Source organism: Neoarius graeffei, chromosome 20, assembly GCF_027579695.1.
Source record: "Neoarius graeffei isolate fNeoGra1 chromosome 20, fNeoGra1.pri, whole genome shotgun sequence".
Lineage (NCBI taxonomy): Eukaryota > Metazoa > Chordata > Actinopteri > Siluriformes > Ariidae > Neoarius > Neoarius graeffei.
In genome coordinates, this window is record NC_083588.1 from 6394924 (window position 1) to 6412412 (window position 17489).

Below are 17489 nucleotides of genomic sequence, written 5' to 3' on the forward strand. Positions count from 1 at the left end.
TATGAAAGTGGCCAGTGAGTGTACAATTCCACGTCCGAGTCCAAACTGGTTACGACAGTAGAGTAGGTGACATCATTGGCGGACATGGTAAATAATATTTCTCAAGAATATAAAGTTTGACTGGGCGGCACGGTGGTGTCGTGGTTAGCGCTGTCACCTCACAGCAAGAAGGTCCGGGTTCGAGCCCCGTGGCCGGCGAGGGCCTTTCTGTGTGGAGTTTGCATGTTCTCCCCGTGTCCGCGTGGGTTTCCTCCGGGTGCTCCGGTTTCCCCCACAGTCCAAAGACATGCAGGTTAGGTTAACTGGTGACTCTAAATTGACCGTAGGTGTGAATGTGAGTGTGAATGGTTGTCTGTGTCTATGTGTCAGCCCTGTGATGACCTGGCGACTTGTCCAGGGTGTACCCCGCCTTTCGCCCATAGTCAGCTGGGATAGGCTCCAGCTTGCCTGCGACCCTGTAGAAGGATAAAGCGGCTAGAGATAATGAGATGAGATGAGATTATTATACATACAGGACACTTTTTCGATGGAATAAAAACGTGTTCTATTCCCTTTGAGCAAGTTTCATTCATTTGGTTCGATAGCATGCAATATTGTTCACATATTGCTTATCCTACGTGTATTAGATCACTTTTCCTAGTGGAGAATGAGCGTTGAATCTGGTTTACGATATTGCCTGGCTGTCAAGACAACATGACGTCATACGTTTGGAGCCATAAAACCTGCGCTCGCGAGCGACTGTGACGATTTGTAAACAAACATGGCCGCCAGGTTTGCTTCGTTAAATACGGAAGATTGAGAGAGAATTTTGAAAGAGAAAAACACGTCAAACACTCAAGTTGTGTATGGATAATAATAATACTCGTCTTCGACTCGTTCAATATCATGCGAGCTGAATGGGATATATCGGATATACCACTCAATGCCAGCCAATATTATTTAAATCTTGCACTCACAATCGTGCGGTTATGCTGATTAGCTATGGCACTGCAATATTGCTTAATTGTGTTGTTTAGTTGTGTGTTGTGATTTTCTTGTTGCAATTTTTGCAATTGAGTCAACATGCAAGACAACATAAGACAAGCTGCAAAAAAAAAAAAGCCAAGTTTGGGAAATATTCCAATATTTAAAAAAAATCATCTCGTATTTCCTCCCGCAGGCGTCACTGTTGGTTTTGTGTATGCAACCGATGGCGATCAAACCGAATACAACAATCGCATATCATTCAGGATTATAAGTGGCAGCGGGGGCACCTTCCTGTGCGTGCCAGAGCCTGATGGTGCAGTCTACAAAGGCAAGATCATGGTGGATCCAGATGTGGCGCTGGACTACGAGAGTGACCACAAGAGCTACACACTGACGGTTCAGGCCACAGACCTCAACAACAATGCCGATACATGCACAGTGCATATAGAGGTGGAAGATGTAAATGACACGCCACCTAGTTTCCCTCCTGGGTTAACGTGGAAGGTGAACGAGAACTCGCCGCCAGGGACAGAAGTAGGGAAAATCGTCGGGAGCGACTCGGATACGCGTCACTCGCTGGTCTATGGACTTGTTTCTTCCTCATGCTACTGCAATCTCACATGGGCTCCGTGTCAGGAGCAATGGTTCGCTGTTGAGCTCAATGGTACCGTGTTGACTACAGATGGTACAGTGATCGATTACGAGGAGTGCACTCAGGTGAAAATCATGGCTCGAGTAGAGGACCTTTACACGGAGAAGGGGAAGAACAGCACAGATGGTGAGTTGAAAGATGAAATTGGGAGAATTTAAAAATTTATGCAAATAAAGGCATAACAAACCCAAGAAGAACAAACAAGAAAAGAATGCTGTACCTCTTATTGGCATATTATGATGGTTATTATTGTTATAATTATGTACATGTTCTTCCAGACATTATTTTCATCTTAAATTTCAGAATCATTTCAGCAACGTAATGTTTTTTTCCTTTGCTTTACCATCACACAAGTACATCAAGCAAATTCATTTTCGTTTTTGACAGATATGATCGTCTCTTTCAGGTGTCGTCACGATCGACATCATCGACATGAATGACAATGCACCGGAGTTCATCCCAGTCCAGGAATTTTTTGGTGAATCTTCAAAAAATATTTAAAAATCAGTTTATTTTTTTGAATTTGTCTGAACTAATTGTCAAACATTTGTATTTCTAGTTTGTGGAAATGTTCAACATCCTTCAGTAACTCATGTCCTGTTTTTAAATGCCTGAATTTTTAAAATTTAAAATGATTATCCATTTATCGATCGAATTTATTTTTTTGCTCCATGTTTGAAGGTTACAAGAATTATTAGTCATGATTACGAATAAATCCGACATTTCTGTTTCCATCTTGCGTTATACAACTACAATATACTTGAAAAATGCGATAAAAACCAATCAATAAATTAATAAAGAGATGCAAAAGTGTGAAAAAATACGATGGATTAATCTGAAACTTCCGCCTTGCAGTCCTGATTTCTGAGAACATCGAGCCAGACAAGAGTGTGGCCCGGGTTTCTGTGAGTACTTTTTATGCATTTTTAATTTATATTTAAGTGAAATTTTGCATTCTATTTTTGGACATCGATTCATTTGGGATTTATTGTGCGCCATTAAAAAAGTAATATGTGATCGATTTACCTCGACGTTCCAATTTCCAGTGTCGATTACATGTAATCTTGGCTCGTGTATGGAAAATTTCTTAAATTGCTGACATTCTTGCAAGAAACAGTAACTCAAAATAGACCTCTTGGATTTGCGACATGTCGAATGATTGGAGAAATGACCAGAAGGTTCTGTAATGGCTTGGAACAGAAACCACCAAGGTGCTTATGTGCATATCTGTCTGACTTTTGGTCTTCATGTCATTGTCTCTCAAAAGGCTACGGACAGAGACACGGGAGAAAATAGGCAGATCGAGTTTCAGGTCATCTTTGTGGAGTTTGTCGGCACCAACGTGAATGACAAGCCAGAGGCGACAGACCTAATTTTCTACGCCGAAACTGAGCAGCCGGATACTGAGGGCAACTACAGAGGAATTATCAAGTAAGACGAGACGAATTCTCGATTCTGATTGGTCAGGAGGTGTCGAGTTTTCTCGAACAGCAACTCTGCTGTTATCAAGACAAATCACAGGTTTCATAACATCATAAAATCAAAACACTTCTATCGTAACAGCTTGCACAGGAACTCAATCGCTTCCACAACTTGAAACGTAACCGAAGACTACAACACGTCATTCTTTCATGCATAAACATCGTAATCATTGGGAAATTGTTGTGGTGGGATGTGGACTTATTCCGGGTGGTAACATGACCTCTGATTCATGTCAGGCCTCGTCACACCATCCTGCCGTTGATTCATTTCCGATTATAGCATGAGAAGGAAAATCAAACGACAAACTAGCTTTCAAGATTTGCCTGGTTCCAACCTGAATATTGAAACAAACAAAGCTCTTCATGATGATGTTCTGTTTCTCAGACCCAACAATATCCTGCAAGCTGAAAAACAGGGGAAGTACTTAGTGACTGTGGCGGCAAACAACGGCATTCTCAGTACGAATGAGACACTTGAGGTAAGTGACATGACACCAATTTAACCTTGTAAAAATGGGTTGCATTTTTCTGCTCATAATAGACTACACTGGGGGCAGGCATGGCCTGAAGGTTCGAGAAGCAGCCTTGGGCCCAAAGGGTTGCTGGTTTGATTCCCAGAACCGGCAAGAAAAATGTGAAGGCAGTTGAACGAACGAACAGCACTTTCCCCTCCCTCTGTATCATGGCTGAAATGCCCTTGAACAAGGCATCGAACCCCCAAGCACTGTAGCATATCTGCCCACTGTTCTGGGTATGTGTGTGTCAGTGCTGGAGTCGAGTCACTGAACCTCGAGTCCGAGTCCAGTCTCGAGTCCCAGTGTTCAAGTCCAAGTCATGAAAGAAAATTTCGAGTCGAGTCCGAGTCAAGTCCACGACTGATCGGAGTCAAGTCAGACACAAGCCCCGCCCACTATCAACAGGGCAAGTAACATGAGAGGGTAGCTAGTTCATCGGTCAGCAAGCCCCGCTATCAACAGAGCAATGAACATAGTATGTCACTTCCTTCTCAGGGTGGAGTCTTACCAAATGACGATCGAAGTTTGAGAAGTTCAAGGGCGATGAATTTTTGGTCCTTCCCACTATAAATCAAAATCTGATTGGTTAATTCATCTGTGACTTCCTACATAAACATACACTGCCATGGCCTTGAAGTCCAAACCAGTGAGTGAGCCAGATCTAAACGTTTCTCAGCCTAGAGACAACAAACAAAAAAATCTCATTGGATAACTCGATTTTAATGTTTTCAGGACGGTAACCCTTTCATTTCTGAAGCAAATTCGATAGAAAATGAGGTCGAATTAGAAGAGAATAATTATAATGAAATCATGAAAGAAATTAAATATAACATTTGAAATGCTGATATGTTTGGGCCTTCTCTGAAGGCCTAGAAGGCCCTGATGGTTCCCCTCTGTTTACAAGAGAAAAATATTTCAACGGACATCGAAAAACTGGAAGAGAGTGTGGATGTATAATAATAATAATAATATTGGCTAGCTTTTCTCGTGGTATATCAGATATATTCCATTCAGCTTCTCGTCTTCGACTCATTCAATATCATGCTAGCAGAATGGAATATATCTGATATACCATGAAAAAAAGCCAGCCAATATTATTTAAATATGTCACTCAGATCCGTGATGCATTTCGGACGAAAAATGAGTTTTTCAACACGAGAAGATAAACTTCATATCTTCAAGCCAATGTGTGATTTTTTTTTTCTTTTGATTATATAGACACATTCGTGTTGTCGTCGAGTCACTAAAACTTCAGTCCAAGTCCAGTCTTGAGTCCCCAGTCTTGAAGTCTGAATCAAGTCCAAGTCATTAAAGAAAATTTCAAGTCGAGTCAGTGAACAAGACACTAACCACACCATTTTACGAGGGCTGTCGCTGCCTTTATGTGAAAGCGTATCTGCTACTGTGTTGGACGAATGTTACTGCTCAACTGCCCCGTTTTAGTTAATAGGCTCCAGATAAAAAGCTTGTTCATCGCTCAGCAAGCCCCGCCCACTATCAACAGCGCAAATCACATGAGAGAGGGTTAACACAAGCTAGTTCATCAGTCAGCAAGCAGGCCCCGCTATCAACAGAGCAATGAACATAGCGAGTCATACCAAATGACGATTGAAGTTCGAGGTTGTCCCTGTCGTCTCCTCGATAGTTCTTTGACATCCGGAACACACAGCAGTGCATTTTTTCCCACTGCACGAGAAGTCTGTCTAAGCAAAGCGGACAATCCTAGCGGCGTTCTCTCCAGGCATTTTAGCGCCATTAACGTGAGTTTGTTCCTGAACATGACGTATGAACAGGTGAATGTGCATTCTCTTGCACGAAATTAGTATAAAAATTAATGTTGATATAAATATAAATATCTTATGCCAAATTATGATGGCATGTTACAAAAAAATAAAGAAAAAGTCCTCATCTCCAGTGTACGAGTCCGAATACAGTTAATGCACAAGTCCGAGTCCAAGTCCGAGTCATCAGTGCTCAAGTCCAAATCAAGTCACGAGTCCTTAAAATTAGGGCATGAGTTGGACTCGAGTCCGAGTCCTTGATTCGAGTACTACAAGCCTGGTGCGTGTGCTCATTGCTCACTTGTGTGCATTCACTGCTTCAGATCGGTTAAATGCAGAGGAGGAATTTTACTGTGCTTGTGTACATGTGACAAATAAAAGATTCTTCTTACTTTAACTTTCACCAAAAATGTTTATATTTAGTCTTCTTTCTCAGTTCGTTGACGTCTGCCGTCTTGCTGTTGAACAAACACGGTGGTAAAATCAGTCAGTCTCCATAAATATGTCTTCAATCTTGCCAGCTAAGTATGATTTCCTCACATACGGAATGCGACGTAGCAAAATGTCTGCGATGTTCCTGCACGGTCACGTCATCATCAAAACAAAGAAGAGCACTTTCACACTCTGGATATAGTGGTGCTTGAAAGTTTGTGAACCCTTTAGAATTTTCTATATTCCTGCATAAATATGACCTAAAACATCATCAGATTTTCACACAAGTCTTAAAAGTAGATAAAGAGAACCCAGTTAAACAAATGGGACAAAAATATTATACTTGATCATTTATTTATTGAGGAAAATGATACAATATTACATATCTGTGAGTGGCAAAAGTATGTGAACCTCTAGGGTGAGCAGTTAATTTGAAGGTGAAATTAGAGTCAGGTGTTTTCAGTCAATGGGATGACAATCAGGTGTGAGTGGGCACCCTGTTTTATTTAAAGAACAGGGATCTATCAAAGTCTGATCTTCACAACACATTTGTGGAAGTTTATCACAGCACAAACAAAAGAGATTTCTAAGGACCTCAGAAAAAGCTCATCAGGCTGGAAAAAAGTTACAAAACCATCTCTAAAGAGTTTGGACTCCACCAATCCACAGTCAGACAAACTGTGTACAAATGGAAGAAATTCAAGACCATCGTTACCCTCCCCAGGAGTGGTTGACCAACAAAGATCACTCCGAGAGCAAGGCGTGTAATAGTTGACGAGGTCACAAAGGACCCCAGGGTAACTTCTAAGTAACTGAAGGCCTCTCTCACATTGGCTAATGTTAATGTTTATGAGTCCACCATCAGGAGAACACTGAACAATAATGGTGTGCATGGCAAAGTTGCAAGGAGAAAGCCACTGCACTCCAAAATGAACATTGCTGCTCGTCTGCAGTTTGCTAAAGATCACATGGACAAGCCAGGAAGCTATTGGAAAAATGTTTTGTGGATGGATGAGACCAAAATAGAACTTTTTGGTTTAAATGAGAAGCGTTATGTTTGGAGAAAGGAAAACACTGCATTCCAGCATAAGAACCTTATCCCATCTGTGAAACACGGTGGTGGTAGTATCATGGTTTGGGCCTGTTTTGCTGCATCTGGGCCAGGACGGCTTGCCATCATTGATGGAACAATTAATTAATCTGTCCATGAAGTGAATCTCAAGATAAGGTGGGTCATGCAGCAAGACAACGACCCTAAGCACATAAGTTGTTCTACCAAAGAACAGTTAAGGAAAAATAAAGTTAATGTTTTGGAAAGGCCAAGTCAAAGTTCCGACCTAAATCCAATCGAAATGTTGTGGAAGGACCTGAAGCGAGCAGTTCATGTGAGGAAACCCACCAACGTCCCAGAGTTGAAGCTGTTCTGTCTGGAGGAACGGGCTAAAATTCCTCCAAGCTGGTGTGCAGGACTGATCAACAGTTACCGCAAACGTTTAGCTGCAGTTATTGCTGCACAAGGGGGTCACACCAGATACTGAAAGCAAAGGTTCACATACTTTTGCCACTCACAGATATGTAATCTTGGATCATTTTCCTCAAGAAATAAATGGCCAAGTACAGTATAATATTTTTGTCTCATTTGTTTAACTGGGTTCTCTTTATCTACTTTTAGGACTTGTGTGAAAATCTGATGATGTTTTGGGTCATATTTATGCAGAAAGATAGAAAATTCTAAAGTGTTCACAAACTTTCAAGCACCACTATAAAATACAGCAGGAAAGTTTTCATCCATGTTCAAATGAACTAACAGAATATGGTTTTTTTTGCAGCTCATCACGGTGGACCAGTCTTTTAAGGTTAGCCTCCGATTTGACTCGTCAGTCAGCGAGGTCAACGAAAACCTGCCATCCATCAGAGGGTGAGTGTTGCAAAGTCAGCGTCTGTTTAGGATACACGCTTTAGCTCATTATCTATCACTTCAAATGTTAGCAAAAGAGGTAAAATGCTGCTGGTGTGGAATTTTTTTTTCAGGACATTGGCGGAAGCTACAGGTGCAATGGTGCATGTCGTGAAAGTATCCCTTGGCACAAGCAAGACCACACTGAGGTAACGTTGATATGTGCAATGATATCATAACTGCACGCGTCATACTGATGTATAATAAACTTTTTCTACTTTTTAATCCATTTCAAGTGACATTTATTGGAACAAAATGCAACTCATGTTGCAGGAAGCAAATTCAAGACACCATGATTCCATTGCATGATACCGATCGTTGTCGGTTTCTTTCCCAGGAACGCGATGACCCTTCTCGAGGCGTACTTTGTGTTCCTGAATGGGTCAGCCCTCAACTCAGAAGAAGTGGGAAGGATCCTGAACTCGCAGGCCGTGTATGAAGAGTACGGTGTCATCTTGCAGCAGTACGGTCTCACTGGCATTGTAAGGAACAGGAAAATCTGTGCCTTTTTTATATTTGATGTGGAATACAAACTCCAACAGCGTCTTAATCTTTGCTTATTCGGGAACTAGATTAGGGTTTGTTGACTCTTGTGAATGGTTTTTGCAGACGGCAAGCAAAGAGCCGCTAAAAAAAGACAACACGTTGTTCTTCGTCATGGTGGGACTCGTGGCAGGCCTGGTGATCGTCCTGGTTGTCACCACAACATCAATGGTGTGCATCAGGAAAAAGTAAGACTTCAGATATTCATGGGAAAATTACCTTGCATCAGTGCAGTGATTGATGTTGGAGTACTCATTGGAAGGTTGTGAGTTCAAGTCCCAACACTAACGAATAACCATTGTTGAGTGTGCCAGCCTCATGTTCAGAAGTTTAAATAAGATAATTGTAAGTCACTCTGGATACAGATGCAGTAAATGTAACGCATCAAGGGCAGCTGGTATAAATGATACCCCTTCCTGTCTTTCAGTAGAAAGGTTTTCGTATATTTTTATTTTTTTGCTGTGAGCAAATGTTTAGAAATGAATGACTTTAATAGATGGAATTATAATGGAGAAATATATACTGAGACTGGGGCTGATTTCTTTCTTGCCCAGACTGTGGATTCATTGACAGTGAACCGAGGTTTGATCACCATTTGCGTTCATTTTTTTTTGGTCCCACGTCATGAGCAGTTTGAGAAAGCACATGTTAAATTCGGTCGTAAATGAGGTAGATTATTTACTCTCGCACCCTTTTTTTGCCCATCATGTCTTCAGAGGAGAAACTCAAAGTAGATAGACTGATCACACATTTTCCAATCAAAGGACAAATTACAAAATAACAAAAGACCTGATGACAGAACTGGAGATTTAGTGTTTTGTTTTTGGTTTGAACGATTAAAAGGTGATAGGTTTTCTCGTTAACATGTTTGTTATTCAGAGGAAACATGGCCTGATTCCAGGACAGCATTACATTTAGAAATCCCGAATGCAGCTGTTGAGCTGCTTTTAGTTGTTTGCGTGTGTGTGTGTGTGTGTGTGTGTGTGTGTGTGAGAGAGAGAGAGAGAGAGAGAGAGAGAGAGAGAGTTTGCCTTACATCATTTTTATTATGCCAATGAGACCTTGTGATATAATCCATTGCTCAGTAATGTTCTGCGCTGGAATTATACTGGTAATGCTTCATGTGATATTGAATTTACATTTAAAATTTGTTTAATTTGCGTTTCACTTTTCTAGGTACAAGACAAAGCTGAAGGCAGCCAAGGCCATGAACACGGCAGCCATGGCAACGACTGAGTACCAGAAGGATGGGCCTGTTGTTCCTGGAACCAACAAGTACACCAGAGACGGGTGAGACACACACACACTGTATATTATTCGACTTCTGTCTTTGTAGGAACGCTCGTTGACAGAATGCATTCTCTTGCCCCTTACCCTCACCTTAACCATCATAACTAAATGCCTAAACTCTCCCCTGACCTGAACCCAAACCTCAATCTAAACCTAATTTGAACCTGAACCCTGAAACTAAGTTTTAACCCTCAAACAGCCCTTTGAAGAAGTGAGGACCAGCCAAAATGTCCTCACTCTGTTGGTAAAAAAATAGTTTCTGGTCCTCAATCTGAAGCAAGTACACACACACACACACACACACACACACACACACACACACACATACATACGCAGGATTTTGCCAGATTGAACTGAACTAAGGTTGTAAGGCTCTTCCAATGATTAAAAGTGACATTTTTCGATGAAGGAAAAAAATCGAGATCCAGATCTACCCAGCTATTTAAGTATTATACCCCTGACAGATAATTTAACATTTTAAACCATGACAAAGAAAGCTGTGTCCCATGAGCTGGCCAAGTACCGGTAGTTCGCGTGTCTGCCTCTCGATCGGGAGATCGTGAGTTCTAGTCACGGTTGGGTCATTCCAAAGGCCATCATAAAAATGGTACCGTCTGGCAAGGTACGCTGCAATACAGATGCAAGTGGGGAGTCAAATGCTCGCAGTTACCAGAGGACCAGCCTTCCACTGTAACCCTAGCTGTATAACAGGCGAGAGGCCGAGGGCTATAGCAGCGGAGATCGGCACCGCCCAGTGCGCCTGGTTCGTACTGGGACAGGAGACTGCCTGGAAAGACCAGATCCTAGCACGGGAAAGACCTTGACTTTTTCTGAATAATGTATGTAATCTCTTGTACTGGACAAGAATCACAGACCATGTGTTGAGCTTTAGCCTTGTTTAAAAAAAAATAGCCAAATTTTATGAAAATATACATTCACATATCATTTCGAAACGCTTCAATTTTCTCCTGTCATCTCAAATAGCCTAATTTGCACTATCTGTGCTAGTTAGTAAACTAGCATGCTGTGAATAAACTAGCTCGTGTTTGCCACTGTGGGATTTTTGTAACAAGTATTGACTTGTTTGCATTTTTCAAGTGATTTATTGAACCGATGAACATGTAAACCAATTTGCAATATGAGATATGACAGATTGCTCATGAGCAACTGCCTGCTAGCTAACTCTTCGCTATCTAGCGAACTACAAACGAGCTTGGCACAGCGAGATTGAAATATCTTTGCCTTCAGATGATTTACATCATTATATTCTCTGTAATTTCTTTCGCAGTTACCAAAACTGTGAAAATTTAGCAGCGTAACAATCGACATTTTGTTTACCGGTGACACTAGTCAGGTTAGTTTTCGTTAGCTTCGCACTTGAGTGCTTTGATTCTTCCCCAATAATAAATGATGAGACTGTGTGCTAAGTGTGTTTTTTGTGCTGGGGTTTGTTCTGCAGGGCTAACCCAGTCCTCAACCTGAACATTGATACTTCCACAGACCTGGGCTTTGATGAGGAGGCATCAAGTGCAGACAGAGACAGGTAACTATCACCATACACCACGCTTTCTCGATTTTCATTTTCAGTTAAACCAATGAAAGGAAAACTTGAGCGATTCTTGTGTCAATTTGTGTGGTGGGTGTTTTTTTTTTAATTATTCATTCATTCATTATCTCTAGCCGCTTTATCCTTCTACAGGGTCGCAGGCAAGCTGGAGCCTATCCCAGCTGACTATGGGCGAAAGGCGGGGTACACCCTGGACAAGTCGTCAGGTCATCACAGGGCTGACACATAGACACAGACAACCATTCACACTCACATTCACACCTACGGTCAATTTAGAGTCACCAGTTAACCTAACCTGCATGTCTTTGGACTGTGGGGGAAACCGGAGCACCCGGAGGAAACCCACGCGGACACGGGGAGAACATGCAAACTCCGCACAGAAAGGCCCTCGCCGGCCCCGGGGCTCGAACCCAGGACCTTCTTGCTGTGAGGCGACAGCGCTAACCACTACACCACCGTGCCGCCTTTTTAAATTATTATTATTGTAATTCCTGTGAGGTCAATTCAGTCCTTTCGGAGCTCTCAGAATTGCTCATTCTGCCACGTTTTTATTGCCTCACCCCAAACAGAGCTCTTCCTCTTCTCCCCTTCTGGCAGCAAAATTCTGCGATGTCCTGGACAAGCTTAAGTTATTCAATTGACTGTCACCCATCGTTGACCTCAAGTATGTTTTAATGAGTTTCAGTGTAGAGAAACTTCTTTCACATGAAGCTGTGCTCACAGGGATGGTGACTGCGATTTTATACAACCTGAATAGTTCATGGAAAACTTCACGATTTGGCTCAAGTATTTTCGTCACATCAAGTATGCTTGTCTGCGAAGATTCTCAGTCATAGTAAACTGTGGGTGGTAAAAGTATGCTTGAAGGCTTTTCGATGCCTGCTTGGATCTTTCTGTCCAGTATGCGCTTAAACTGATGTAGTTCATGTTTCAAATCTTCTGTATTCCAATCATAAAGTGCAGCAAATGGAAGCAGCGCTTCCTCATCAGAGAAGTGATTACTCTTGGGGTTTAAGGCTTCAGTACCTCGCATAACAGTACAACTTGGCTTTGAAAACCTCCGCTCGATCTCATTCAGCATGACATCTATTGTTCGTTAAAAAATCCCAGTTCTGAAAGTGTCCTTGTTTTTTTCAGAACGCCCACTGAGAGTGGACATCACATGCGCATGATCCAGTCTTTGACTAAGCAGTGTTCTTCTTTTCACGGGTTCAATGTCAATGTTGCACTATTGTGCCGTAACAATCACAGTTCTCCATAACCCCTCAAAGTACTCTTCATTTCGGGAGTTGCGAAGATTATATACCACCGCCTCAACCAAATCTACAGCCACACCTACGGTAGATCAAAGTTTTGGCACTGGAGTGCCTCCGTCAGACATTTCGCCTCAAAAAGCTTAGCAAGTATGATCAGAAGCACAACAAACTGCAAATCTAACAAGGCCAACAAGCTTCGTGCTTCAACAGATCGGTCACCACTTTCGTTGGCATCTAACTCTTCAAGAACACAGATGATGGCCGGGAGCCTATCAAGAATAGTTTGGCATGCTCTCTGTCGACAGGCCCAGCATGTGTCACTCAATTTTTGCAGTTCCTTTGGTGGCGTCCCTTCATCCAATCGTCTCTGCATATTGAGCCACTTTGGGTGAACATATGACCCTGACATGAAGTTGTATAATAATAAATAATAATAATAAATTTTCAACCTCAGAGATAATTTTAACCATGTCCACAAGCACCAAGTTTAAACAATGGGCATTACAATGAACATAGAAGGCTTTATTCGCTAACTCCTGAACACCACTGTTTTTCCCCCGCATGACTGATGCGCCATCATATGCCTGCCCAACTAAATTTTCTCTGTATTCCAGGCCATATCGCTCAAGTATACTGACCAACCTTTTGATCAATTCGGCAGCATCAAGCTGTTCGAAAGCTTCAAAATGCAAAAAGCTTTCTTTCACCTCCCCATTATAATAGTACCTTAGTACAATTGACATCTGCTCTTTCTTTGAAATGTCTTTAGTCTCGTCTGCCAAAAGGGCAAAGACCTGACTGTCCTTCACTTCCTTTATGATGGTGGAGCGCACCATTTCCGCTAATAGATCCAACACTTCATTCTGGATTTGAGGTGACATGTATTTGCCATTGCAAACACGATTATTCAATTTCTTTTCAACAATGGAGTCATGGTTTGCAAGAAGCTCTAGAATGGCCAGAAAGTTCCCTTTGTTGTCACTGTCCTCACTCTCGCTATGTCCTCTTTGTGAAATATTCTGAGTGGCGGTTAAGAGTAACACTTCAGCAATACATTTAATATAATGGCGATTTTCCTGTGCTAAATCTTGGGCGCTGTGTGACAATCTGTTTATCAGAGTTTCCTCTGCATCATTGTCTTTGTGATTTTGCCAAGCCAACATGGCATTAATGTGCACCTCAGACTTAGAATGAGTGGCAAAGCCACTATCCTTACACATGGCTTTTTTCCAGTTTTTGTATCCTGTGTGTGTGAAAGTAGCGTCCATGTTCGGAAGGCTAAAGTGCCTACAGGTGTAACAATAAATGGCGTCCTGGCACTGTGAATATTCGATCCATGTGTGTAGGCCATACCACGAAGCACTGAAATGTCTTTGCCTACTACCAAAAGCTGTCCTTGGAAAGTCTTGGAGATGGGGTTGGACAGGTGGATCTGCTCTTGATCTCAAATGTCTAAAATGAGAAAAATGCACCATAAGCCATCTGAACCATGTCACCAAACATTTCCATATACATTTATGCAGGGGCGCCGCCAGAAATTTTGGGCCCCATGAAAGATTAGAATTTTGGGCCCCCCAACTTTGCCCACCCTCGTCACAATTGCACTATTGTCATTATTTGACTTTTGATAGCCCATGGACCTTGAGTTTGTGACTTTGTTATTACATTTTATGTATTAACCTACCAGGGACTAGATGAAAACTGGTCCGTGACTAATGCTGGTGCAATTTGCTGCTTACCTCCTTCTCCAAAGGGGGGTTCAGTGGTTTGGTAGGGCGGAGGTCCCCCTGAGGCTGAATCTGTGCATATTTAGGGCACCCCATTAGTTATGAAACTGGTTATTAGCACTAGTTATTAGCACCAGCATAACATAATATTTCATCTTGTTTATCACACAAGTCAATTCAGTTATTAAAATGGAAAAAAATGTCACTGTACAAACTGTAAAAGTGTTCTCTTGATAGGCTAATCCAACCACGTTCATACTGTTCATTTATCATTTGCTAATATTTTGAACACACGTGAGCGATAGCTACCTTTCTTTGGGAAAAACTGAGTGACCAGTTGCCTGCCTCTCTGGTCCCTCTCAGCTTTCAGCTGCCTTTCTTTACGTTTTTGACAGCCACGCTTCATATTTAGTGATCATAGACTGTACGCATTCCACTGCTGGCTGGCTGGCTGCTGCTGCACCGCGACACAGCAGCAAGTAGCGTTGCACTGATCAGCACACAGATTTAACGCACCGTGCTTCTACCAGAAGCCACCATTTCTTTCCCCCCCGGCGGCGCCCATGCATTTATGTATAAACTGCACAAATACCTGCAGGAGGCCCACTCAACCCAGGGTTGGTCCTGGCTGTTGGCGCAGGTCTAATCTGTTGATATCTGTCAGTTTAACCACACAACATAACATTAGAATAATAGTTGCACTTGATGTCAGGTTTGTATCATAAAGCATCATATCCTAGCAATGTTACATCCAATTTAACCACAATTATAATACAAAAAGTCAACAATGGTGGTAGGCATACTGCTTACCTTGCGAAGAGCCCTGTGTGGATTGTTACTGAGTCAATGTCTGAAACACAACAGCTGAAATTATCACCATGATAAGTTTGAGTGATTTTGACACAGGTACATCAGCTACATTGAGCATCATAACATAACGCATGGCATAACTACACACATACAATGATGGCAGTGCCAATGTGTGGTACCTTGGGATCCATTTCCAGAAGAGATCCTGTTGCTGTCTAACTTATCCTGCTCACCCTCATCACTGTCCCTTCTGTCTTCGTTGCATGTCTGTTTACTATTACTACACTGGCTGAAGTAGTGTGTAATCTTTCTTTTCGTTTTGCCTGACAGGTAAAGGAAACACCAAAATACATCAATCACATTACTGCATGAACATTTAGCAAAAGGGGAATGTAGGCCTACTGCTGCATTTAGATTTCTAGGCTACGATGTCCGCTGTGGGCTAAAGTTAGCCAGATACTCCCAGAAACAGATATGTAATCTTTGAGAAAGATAGACTACACCACTTTCAGTCAACCAGTTCAACTGTTTAAATTCCAAGTCGAGCGTAGTGGTTAAGGAGCCTGACTAATATGCTTGTAGTCTGGAAATTGTGGGTTCAAATCCCAGCTGCCACCGTTGTCTCCTTGGGCAAGGCACTTGACCCTAAGTTGCTCTAGGGGAGAATGGTCCAATTTATAGTTGACAAATGTAAGTCACTTTGGATTAAAGCATCTGCTAAATGCAAAAATGTAAATGTAAAATGTATTATTATTTGTCCACCTCCAATTGGATTGCTTTGGTTTCATTTAGTTTTACTTGACAATAATATTTCAGTTGCAGTTTGATAGACATTACTTGGAAATTATTAGAACAACTTCATACGATGCATGATTTCTGCTCTATCCTACATATCCCACAATTCCTGGAGCGATCTCGTTTTGACTTTGACTAGAAAAAAACATGGCGGCAAGTTTAATTATCGAAAATGTTTATCATGTTGTTTGTGTATGTATTTCACCTTGCCTAAATTAAACATTAGACTCGTTGGTAATGTCATAATGCCATAAAGGCTAACGTTAGCTTGATAGCTCATACATCAAAACCACCCCTCTCTAACCTACGTGACGCGCTGCCTACATGGTTGATGGTGCTACCAACGGGCTCTGGTTGTGGCGCTACCTAGCTCGGCTATCCAAATGTGCTAATTGCTGTCTGACAAGCAGTCTTCGCAGGACGTTGCTTGGAAGCACGGTCCTCCCTCGTCTTTTGAACACAATTAATTATCATTAATTATTGTGCAAGTTCACTCACAGAAGAACGGTCAAACACTAAAAGACAGCTAACTTACCGACGTAATTTTCTCTTTTGAGTCGTACAATCAAAAACCACTGACGTTTTGCTTTCTATCTATCTAGTATCTATCTATGCGTGCACAGCACAAATCCCACTGTAGCCGGGATGTCCATCAGGAATAAATGAACAATAATCTGTTGTGTGATTGTGATCGTGTGTATGTGCTCTGTGTTTGTAGCATCAGTTCTCTAGATGACAACATGGACATGAATATGACTGAAAAGGACATGATGGGAATGTCGGTAAGAAAAAACAAATAAATAGAATGCACAAACATTTTACTCACTCACAAAGCATGTGTAGAAAATGTGCAAAGGGCATGTACAACCCCGATTCCAAAAAAGTTGGGACAAAGTACAAATTGTAAATAAAAATGGAACGCAATGATGTGGAAGTTTCAAAATTCCATATTTTATTCAGAATAGAACATAGATGACATATCAAATGTTTAAACTGAGAAAATGTATCATTTAAAGAGAGAAATTAGGTGATTTTAAATTTCATGACAACACCACATCTCAAAAAAGTTGGGACAAGGCCATGTTTACCACTGTGAGACATCCCCTTTTCTCTTTACAACAGTCTGTAAACGTCTGGGGACTGAGGAGACAAGTTGCTCAAGTTTAGGGATAGGAATGTTAACCCATTCTTGTCTAATGTAGGATTCTAGTTGCTCAACTGTCTTAGGTCTTTTTTGTCATATCTTCCGTTTTATGATGCGCCAAATGTTTTCTATGGGTGAAAGATCTGGACTGCAGGCTGGCCAGTTCAGTACCCGGACCCTTCTTCTACGCAGCCATGATGCTGTAATTGATGCAGTATGTGGTTTGGCATTGACATGTTGGAAAATGCAAGGTCTTCCCTGAAAGAGACGTTGTCTGGACGGGAGCATATGTTGCTCTAGAACCTGGATATACCTTTCAGCATTGATGGTGTCTTTCCACATGTGTAAGCTGCCCATGCCACACGCACTAATGCAACCCCATACCATCAGAGATGCAGGCTTCTGAACTGAGCGCTGATAACAACTTGGGTCGTCCTTCTCCTCTTTAGTCCGAATGACACGGCGTCCCTGATTTCCATAAAGAACTTCAAATTTTGATTCGTCTGACCACAGAACAGTTTTCCACTTTGCCACAGTCCATTTTAAATGAGCCTTGGCCCAGAAAAGACGTCT

At 41.8% G+C, this 17489-nt stretch overlaps 1 protein-coding gene across 1 annotated transcript in view; it reads left to right on the forward strand.

Annotated features, from left to right (window-relative positions):
- cdhr2 (cadherin related family member 2) overlaps positions 1–17489 on the forward strand; it is a 39450-nt gene that overhangs the window by 19936 nt on the left and 2025 nt on the right. The window contains exons 20-31 of the mRNA XM_060902709.1: positions 1160–1744; positions 2025–2096; positions 2474–2523; positions 2886–3049; positions 3485–3578; positions 7657–7745; positions 7859–7933; positions 8122–8266; positions 8394–8515; positions 9504–9617; positions 11077–11160; positions 16491–16554. Coding sequence (XP_060758692.1) covers positions 1160–1744; positions 2025–2096; positions 2474–2523; positions 2886–3049; positions 3485–3578; positions 7657–7745; positions 7859–7933; positions 8122–8266; positions 8394–8515; positions 9504–9617; positions 11077–11160; positions 16491–16554 — 1658 coding nt within the window. The remainder of the gene's footprint in view (positions 1–1159; positions 1745–2024; positions 2097–2473; positions 2524–2885; positions 3050–3484; positions 3579–7656; positions 7746–7858; positions 7934–8121; positions 8267–8393; positions 8516–9503; positions 9618–11076; positions 11161–16490; positions 16555–17489) is intronic.